The sequence below is a fragment of the Thunnus maccoyii genome, chromosome 4 (genome assembly GCF_910596095.1).
Source record: "Thunnus maccoyii chromosome 4, fThuMac1.1, whole genome shotgun sequence".
Classification (NCBI taxonomy): domain Eukaryota; kingdom Metazoa; phylum Chordata; class Actinopteri; order Scombriformes; family Scombridae; genus Thunnus; species Thunnus maccoyii.
The window spans coordinates 9,241,866-9,251,524 of record NC_056536.1 but is presented as its reverse complement, the minus strand read 5'-3'; the positions used below and the strand labels follow the sequence as shown (position 1 = coordinate 9,251,524).

At 38.9% G+C, this 9,659-nt stretch overlaps 1 protein-coding gene across 1 annotated transcript; it reads left to right on the top strand.

The window, feature by feature from the left end:
- Positions 1 to 5,732: 5,732 nt before the first annotated feature.
- Positions 5,733 to 9,552, top strand: hspb7 (heat shock protein family, member 7 (cardiovascular)). The gene is made up of 3 exons (XM_042409521.1): positions 5,733 to 6,190; positions 8,588 to 8,712; positions 8,897 to 9,552. Exons 1-3 carry the CDS (start codon positions 6,019 to 6,021, stop codon positions 9,074 to 9,076), a joined length of 477 nt encoding a protein of 158 aa, XP_042265455.1. The 5' UTR covers positions 5,733 to 6,018; the 3' UTR covers positions 9,077 to 9,552.
- The last annotated feature ends 107 nt before the right edge of the window (positions 9,553 to 9,659 follow it).

Here is a 9,659-nt window from a genome sequence, read left to right as displayed (position 1 = left end):
CTGAAGCTAATATGAGGCTTCAGCCATTTGTGTTAGTCAAATAAAGTGGGTATCTGCCACTGTTACAGTCTTTTTAGTAAAAAAAAAATTCTCTCTTGATGTCTCAATAGACAGTGATCTAAAAAGAGGGAATCTGGGACTAAATAGACATTAACTTTGAAAGATACTGAGTAAACTTTTAAATATATGTTTGCAGGGCTCATTACTTACATTGTAAGTGCATTATGAGGGGATCTCTTAATGGTCAGTATGAACAGGAGGAATGATTACAGCAAGAAAAACATGTCATGTTTATTTTAGCACCTGACTGTTTTTTTAGGCCAGACTTGAAAAACTGTGAATCTATCCATCAACTTTAGCAGAGGAACCCAGAGTTCAACCTGCCAAAGTCACGATTCAATATATAATATAACACTTCATAACTAATAAGGAATGCATTATCATTTACCCCATGATAACATGTCTGAATTCTTCATACTTCATGCAAATAATATGCAAAGTGTCTGTGTAATGGTAGTGTGTAAATGTATTATGCAAAATGTATGATAATACATACAACAGGACAGAAAAATTAAATACGGTGATGATGGGGCCTTTGCAATCAAAATGGTTCCATAATAGCTGCTGCCTCGTGGTTCCCATGGAAACAACCTATCAGGGGACATTTTCTACACAATATGGCAATACTATGGGGGGAAAGCAGCACAATAGACAATTATAGATAACTTAAAGGTTCCCTGTGGAGTTTTATTGTCAACAAACAATTTATATACTCAGTGTTTCAATCCAAAATCCATTGTGTGTATCTTTGAGGCCTCACAAATGTGTGCGATGTATTTGCTACTTCATAAAACATTTGCAAAGCACATTTTTAAAATGTATTCACGTCAGTGTTTTTCATTGTTGTGTGACCACATGGTGTATGAGTGCTGGTAAAATCCAGTGGGTGGTCAAATTCTGCTCAGGGGCCCATATTTCCCTGTCGGGAAATATAATTCTATGCTGTTCATGTGTAATTACACAGGTGTGAATTAAAAGTTTTATCATGATTATCTTCTCTCCATTATTACCATGAAGCAGTGTTTCATGTGATTAACATTTTACAGCTCAGATGGATATGAACAGATGTCATTGTTATGACCTTCCTTGTGCCAGTGACGGCTTCAAAGACGTTCATTTGAAAAGCCCTGAGGACCAGAAAAAATCAGCACTTTGTAGGAAATCAAGGTAAAGTTTCTTGATTCAAGCAGCCTGCTCAAGGTCAAGGTAATCATTGTTCAGTTACTGGAACACACACACACACACACACACACACACACACACAAACACGTGTTTCCATCACTACAGAGGACATTACATTGACTTACATTCATTTCCTGGAGTCTTATCCTAACCCTAACCATAATCACCATATGCCTAACCCTAACTTTAACATAACCCTAAACTAACCTTAACTTTAAACCAAGTCTTCACCCTAAAATTAATGATTTTATGTTAAGGGGACTTCCTTTTTGTCCCCATAAGGGAGGCGAGTCCCTACAACATGACTACGTAAACAGATTTACGTCCCCACAACGTTAGGAATACCTGGACCACACACACAAACACACACACACACACACACACATCAGACCATAGTCACTTTTGGGGACATTACGTAGACTTACATTAATTTCCTGGAGACTAACCTTAACCTTAACCTCTTTTTTCCAATTGGGGACACAGCTTTTGAACAATTTGACAATCCGTCCCCAGTTAATTGGTCCTAAGTCTGAAAATTGTCCCCAAAAGTAGCCTATGACAGACCACACACACACACTTTAAATGAGCCCTTAGTTAATGTTTATTTTGTTCAGTTCCACCTCGCCTTTAGGCTTTCAATTAGCACTTATGTTATTTTAGAGATTTGAAATCTGCATGCTGTCAGCATCAGCCACACACACTCACACACACACACACACACACATACATATGCATATACACCATGCAAATGTACACACATACAGACAGCTTTTCTCAGTATTAAAACTTGTTTCCATGGGAACAGAACACCGAGGTGAGACCCAGTCAGGAGATTACTTTACTCTCATTAACAATTATTGCTGTGTGCAGACGACCTGAAATGTTTCTCCTTAGGCAAATAAAATAGACAAATTAAATTATGTAACAGGTTCCAAATCCCAAAACTGAACATTTGTATAAACTTCAAGATTTACTGGAGAGTGAAAAGTCACACGTTAAATATCCTCTGGTTTTATTTTATGGAATCACTGAGAAAACACAGTGTCAAATCTAGATGAAATGTATATTTACATCTGTGATTTGCTGAGATTTAAAAGAAATGTATTCATAATAATATTTTAATGAACCCAGAGGGAAGCAGACAACTGTAGGCCTCATATGATTGATGTTGAAACCCAGTGGGTTAAATATGTTGTAACACAGCATGTAGACAGAGCATGTTGTTATGTTTTTTGTACAAAACGTATTTACTATACAGTATGTTGGCATAGACTGTATATAGATGGTTGGCAGTAGTAGCAGTTTCACAGAGGCATGAGATACATTTTTATTTTAAGAAGAATCATTGTCATCCATATATTAGGAAAGCTAGATAATAATGTGACTGACCCTATTGTCTGAACAAACAAAATAAGATAACAAATGCCTTGAACTGCATGCAAATCTCAAGGCTGCACTAATCTATATATTTTTTTATACTGACAATGGATCAAATGACTATGTGTAGTGTGAAGGGGAACCTCACAGGGACGAACCTGCAGGGAAATCTGAAGCTCCCCTCAGCTCTAGTCTTTCAGTCTCTTTTAGCTCATTGTTTTGGTTTTCTGACCACAAACTTGACCCCATGTTTAGCAGCAGCAGCAGCAGCAGCAGCAGCAGCAGCAGTTTTCAGTGGAAAACTGTGATAATGTGGTAGATAAATGGTTTGGTGTTTTCCACTTGTGACATCACCACCAGTGACCAAAAAATGAAATAATGCAGCTTTAAATAAAATAAGATGTGCAAATGTTTCAAAAATATGTTTTTCAGAAGTGCAGGATTTCCATATGAGGGTGAGTGAGGCTGCTGAATGAAGCTCACAGCCTCAGTGGCTTGTTATTCATGAACGCCTGTGAAGTACATTTGCATAAAAAGCTGTCTGTCTATCTACTGTGAGATGACCTTCCAGCTCAGCCACAAATCCCATCATCGTCTATCTACGGTGGGATGTTTGCAACATTATGTAACACACAGCAGCTGAAGTCAACCCAAGCACAGCCAGTGAGTGTGTGTGTGTGTGTGTGTGTGTGTGTGTGTGTGTGTGTGTGTGTGTGTGTGTGTGTGTGTGTCTCAGTGTTGAATGTGTGGGCAGATAGGAATGCACACACAAACACACAGATATAAAGGGGATTCAATGTCACTGGTGAGACAACGTGGATTACTGGATCAGACTCACTCTCTGACGTTTCTTCCTCTCACTCTGTTGTCATTCTTGTCATTCTTCTTCATTGCATTTTGCACTGGTCACCTGTCAATCAGTGTAATGTTTCCATAGTTGGAGCTCATGTTTTCCCTTTTCAACCACAATCATTTTACTAATAACTGAAGTCATTTCTTATTTGCTCTAAAATATATTTAGCAGGACAACTATGACTTTTGAATACCTTTACTTCAGACTGTAATAATGCTGTTCTGTCTTTGTTGATTATCCAGACACAGAAACATTCAGGTTTCCAAGTGTCTTGAATGACAGTGTTGCCACTCAACTGTCCATTATCAGAATCAGAATCAGAGTCACCTTTATTGGAGGACCACAAGTGTCATGAAAATAGTAATAAAGCATTTCATTAATTAATAACTAATTGTACGATAAAGACAAGAATGAATAAATTGGTGAACAAATCAATGAATGAATCCATGAATAAAACAGACTACATTACAAAGTAATTCATTATTTGAGCTAAATGTAGAGGCTAAAAGGAGAAGCTAAATGACTCAGCAAATCCATTAGCTAACATGTTAGCTAATGGGAAAAGGAAATGAAAATGGGAAAGGGAGTTGCCCTTTAAAAATGCCCAATTAAAAGCTGTATTCTTAATTCAGTTTGTGAATTCAGTTATTTATCTTAAATAACTTAAAACTGCATTTTCAGATTGATTTTGAAATTCCATTATTTATTAAGGAGTTCATTAATGTATTTTTGAATGATGTACTTACTGACTATTTTATGTTGTTTTTGTAAATCCCTTTTTGATTTGAAAGATTTGTTGATGGATTATATATATATATATATATATATATATATATATATATATATATATATATATTTAATTTATTCATTTATAAATTCTTTTTATAATTCCTCTTTTTATTACACATTAAAATATCAAATGAGTTACTTTGTAATTCATTCTATTTATTTATTTATTCATTGATTTGTAAACCAATTTATTAATTCATGTTTTTATGGTACAGTTAGTTAGGTCTTTTATACTAAACACTGTCTGGTTGATATCTAATTTTGAATAAAAGGCCACTGTGAACCAACAACATTACATGCTGTTACCAGGGAGGGGAGGAGGCCCTGTGTGCTTCCTGGCAGGGAGGTGGTGAGTTACTGGTCTGGATTTAGACCTTCAGCAGGGCCCTTTGAGCTCTATACTGATAAGACTGGAAGCACATATCACCGTGTGGTGTCATTTGTAATGCTGGGTAACCTTTCAAACATGGCTTCAAAATAAAAGACACAATTTCAGGATGACAGTAATGGCCGATATTTGATGTTCACATCATGTGTCTGGAATTGAGGTTGTGGTGTCAATCAATCACTGATGTGTTATGTGTCTTTTACAGGCCATGCATAAATGAAAGGCAACCGTCTCTTGACTGAAATTAAAGACAAAGCAGAAGCCAAATACCTACTGTCATAATAACAGTAATATAACAGTCCATACATGGATTAGCTGTCAGTAACACCAACTACCAAACTAGACAGAAGTGCAGTGAGTGTTTTCTAAGCATGATGAGTTCAAGCAGATATTAATAGCTACAAAGCAATGTCACTAGTAAGTCCCCTGCTCCCACTGATGGCTTTGTTTTCAAGCACATTCTTTCCATCTTTGTTTTGCTCCCAACTTACCCTCTGAGATAAGAGTCAAGGCTCCTTTTTCACTTTTCAATTCATTTTCCTCTCTTCATCCAGCTCAGTGCACAGGAGAAAACAACATTTTGCAGCAGATCATTTCGTCTTAATGTCACATGTTCAGGGGTTTAACATAAAGCGAGATTGAATTAATAAACAAATGACTTGAAATGGGATCTTAGTAGTCTCTGATGAGGCAAAACTTGATCACCCAGCTGTGAAAACATTGGACACTATGTCATTTAATGGCACAACCATGCGAGGATTCGGTTTCAGGACAAACGCATGGCACTGAATATTAAGAAAGGAAAGGAGTGATGGAGCGCAGGGAGAATTAAAGAGAGGAGAGGGAAGCTATTTCAGGGGTGGTGTGTCTGGAATGACAACTGTTGCCCCCCTCTCACCCTGCTCTTTCTCTACCTCTCTCTCTATCAAATCACTACCCCACCACCCCCCAACTCTTAAGCTCAGGCCCTTCAATGCCCAGAACTTTTCCAACCACAGACCCTTCTCTCCATCGGTCTGTGAGTCTCATGATAAATATAGACCACTATTACCCTTTCCCAATGAGCTGTGACACATGTGCACACCTCCCAACCATGCATGGGACCACACAGTATATATAAGGGCTGTGGGTCAGTGGCTGCAGGAGAGTGGGAAAATAAGAGGACAAAAGTGGAGGATAAGTGATCTCATCTAACTCAAACAAGGAATAACTAAATAGAAAGAATAGAAGACGTAGGAAAGAAGAGCTGTGTGTATATTTTACATCTGGGAGCCTCCCAGAGCAGCCACAAGAAGAAACAACTCTCTCCGCCTCCCTCTTCTCTCCCATTACTCTCCTCCTCTGCCTTACCCAGCACTCTCAGCCATCCATGAGTGTGACCAACTCTTCTGCCTATCGATCGGAGCGTAGTTTCCACCAGACTTCATCCTCATCCTCTTCCTCTTCCTCTGGTAATCCATACATGGAGAAGAGCCGGGGACTGTTCACTGAGGACTTTGGCTCCTTCATGAGGCCTGGGAGCAACGCCTTGGGGTTTTCCAGTAAGTTGGAAGCAATTCTATAACTCATTTTGTATATAGAGCAGTGGTAAAAAATTATAGTAATAGCAGGTTGAAGTGACAGCTTTGACTGTGCACCAGATTTATTTATCTGCTTGCAAGGTATTTGTTTATAGTGTGGTGTTTTTCTCCATGAAGTGGTGGTTAAACATGTCCAAGGTGACAGTTCAGAGGAGGGAGACAACAGGCAGGACTGAGTTTAAAATGCAAAAGGACTCTGGTGTGGTTGATGTGTGTGGACAAATGTTTCCATAGTAAGCATGAGTGTAGTCATGGTGCTGTTTGATGGAGTGTACAAAGTGTAAAATAAGAAAACAGATTTACTTGAGAGAAGATGTACTTTTTTTTAACTAAGTCACTTTTTAGTTTTCTCTCCCAGTTTTTTCAAGCATTTATGTTTTTAAAATACACATTTAAATCAGCAGATGTTTCACTTTACAGTGGCTGGTTCATCTTCCAGCTCAGTAATGTGTGGAGCTAGTGTGAATTGTTCTGTATCGGCTCTCACTGTTGGTGCACAAAGACGTGTGAACGTGTGACATTTGAACTTTAAATGGACTCAGAGTTCATGTGCTGCATGTGTCAGGGGCAGAACAGAATTGTTTTGGAGCCATGGTCGGTATCCCTTAGATGCAGCACAGGAGCCCCAGGGTGTATGGAGCTAAAGGCAAAGCAAGTCACACACACACACACACACACACACACACACACACACACACACACACAAACACGAGCCGGGGAATGCTGGACTGACTGCCAGCACTGTGACTTCACACACTGAGTATCTAGGATGACGCCTGCATAAGGAATGACCAGATGGTTGCTCAGTGACTAGCGTACACACACACACATACATACACAAACACACGCAGTCGGAATGATGTCACATAATCAGACCACCCCGCATATGTTAAATCAGAGCTAATCTCACTCACACACTCATTTCCAGCTCAGTGGCATGCATATGAGGTCATGTTGCCACGTACTTCTTCGCTGAGCTCAGAATCAGCGTCACCGACCAGACAACGCATCAGACCACATTAGAATATTATTCATGTTTGTCTGCTGTATCCTGTTACTGTTTGCTGCTGCCATGACCCTGATTCCCCACACAGATCATTAAAGCTGCACTTGCCCTTATCTTTTTATATGAACATTGGATCAAATGATTATGTGTAATGCAAGAGGTGTCATTTTTAGTGACAAGTCCACAGAGAATTATCACCCAACTGTGCAGTTCTCTTCAGCTCTATGGAGCTTTTAGCCTCTTTTAACTCGTTGCACAAATAGACAAATATAATGTGGAGTTGGTGGAGGCCATAAACAGAAATCTGACATTGAGCATACAACATTGGCCCTACATTTATCATGGTGGATACACCTGATTCCCAATGAATTCCTAATGTTGCTCCATGTTGGCAAGACGTGTAAATAGGAAATTATTTGCCATGAGTCATTCCCCATAACAACTTTAACAGGTGATAATATGTTAAAGTTAGAAGATGTTTTAAGCTTGTTTTGCTACCCCAAAGTGAATGAAACTGAACTCCCATCATAGCTTTAATATGAAAGCTATAACTTAACATGACTTTCTATAGTACTGTATACAATATACAGACAGCCATAGCTGTGATAACCAGCCTAAACATTATATTCTGAATTTTGCTCCACAGCTAAGAAACTGACATTCAGTGATTTAATGACAGAAATTTTAAAAAATACTTAACATAACCGTGGTCAACAGTATGTCATGAATTTTATTTCTGTTGTTTAAACAAAGCTGGTCAATGTAGAAGCTGACGACAGACATCCTTTAGTTATTTCTTTAGTGGGTTTTAATGGAAATTATTTTGCACAAATCTGTTGATGCTTAAAAAGATACTTTATGCTCAACGGACAAGCGCAGACAGAAACACAGACGTCAGACTTGTGGATTTGGATATGAAATGTTCAAATGTCATTGGGAAAAATAGCAGTGGATAAACTTGGAATATGAATAAACAAGATGTGGATAACAAAAAACTGTGGGTAACTAAAAGCACGTTAAAATTAAAATTGGGTTCCAAGCAAACACACAGAGCCGGGCCAGCTTGGCCTGCTGGTATGTTTATGACCATTTTGTGGAAACACCCAGCAAAAGAGAAAATAATGAGGCTGAATAATGTTTTATTTCAGCTTAGAACCTACATCATTCAACAGGATGGTTAAGTGTTGGCGTGGAATACAGAAATGAAAATAACTGCAAGTCTTTCATTCACATGTTGTATTATTTTACATCAATCTGTGCTTCTGATCTGCTCCCTAATGAAACACCATCATTTCTACACTCCTGTTTCCTCCTCTGATCTAACGTCCTCTCTTATCTTGTGGTGGTTTCAGGTGCAGCTGGAAATATCAAGACTCTTGGGGATTCTTACCAGTTCACAGTTGATGTCCAAGACTTCTCGCCTGAAGATGTCATCGTCACCACATCCAACAACCAGATTGAAGTTCGTGCAGAAAAGGTGGGCAGCTTTCCTTTTGATTTAAAATGGTAACATCAGTCTTGAAGGTATCATAACTATATAAATCTTCCCATGACGGGACTCTGCTACAACAATCTTATTAAACAGAAGTCTGTGGCCTTAATAGATTTATAGATTTTAATTCAATACATCAAGTCATTTCTAACATTTTTTTCTTGACTAGTTGGCCCAGGATGGCTCAGTGATGAACACATTCACCCACAAGTGCCAACTACCTGAGGATGTGGACCCCACCTCTGTGACATCATCACTGGGAGCAGAGGGGACCCTAACAGTCCGGGCGCGGCGACACCCGGCCAAACATGAGCACACACAGACCTTCCGCACCGAAATCAAGATCTAGAGAGGGACTGACTCTCTCATCACAAACCACTCAGTTCTTGTGTTTTTTTTATGCCACTTCCTCTATTTCCTGTCCTCACCGACACCATTCTACATGAAACACTCAGACAGTCGGCACTGTGCTCTATTAAAGATGCCACATCCTCACTTCATGGCTGAATGCCTGCTGCTGCTCATTTATATTCTGAGTTGGTTCACCACACACAGCAGTAATATGTCACACCTGCACATAACACAGACTGAGACACAGGGGCTGGTACATGTATAGAATTTGCACAAAGACGCACGCACACACACACACACACACACACACACATACAATAGTAATTAACGGATCAGTTCACTACTTCACTCCCGTCCTCTTTTCTAAACAATTTTAAAACATAATATGCACCTGAAATTGATGGTTTCTCATTAATAATAATTTATTGTATATTATTATTTGTGTGAATAAAATTCTCCGGCTTTGACAATAAACATCCTGCTCTTTTGATTGATGTTTGGCATGACAAACTGTATTTATTAAAGGTATGGGCCTGGACTTTGGGATTTGAGAGCTGCATCAAAAAATGTGAAAGTGGAAA

Coding starts and splice junctions, on each gene's coding strand:
- hspb7 (XM_042409521.1), top strand. CDS start 6,019: ATGAGTGTGACCAACTCTTCTGCCTATCGATCGGAGCGTAGTTTCCAC. Junction 6,191..8,587: donor CAACGCCTTGGGGTTTTCCA/GTAAGTTGGAAG, acceptor TGGTGGTTTCAG/GTGCAGCTGGAAATATCAAG. Junction 8,713..8,896: donor TTGAAGTTCGTGCAGAAAAG/GTGGGCAGCTTT, acceptor TTTCTTGACTAG/TTGGCCCAGGATGGCTCAGT.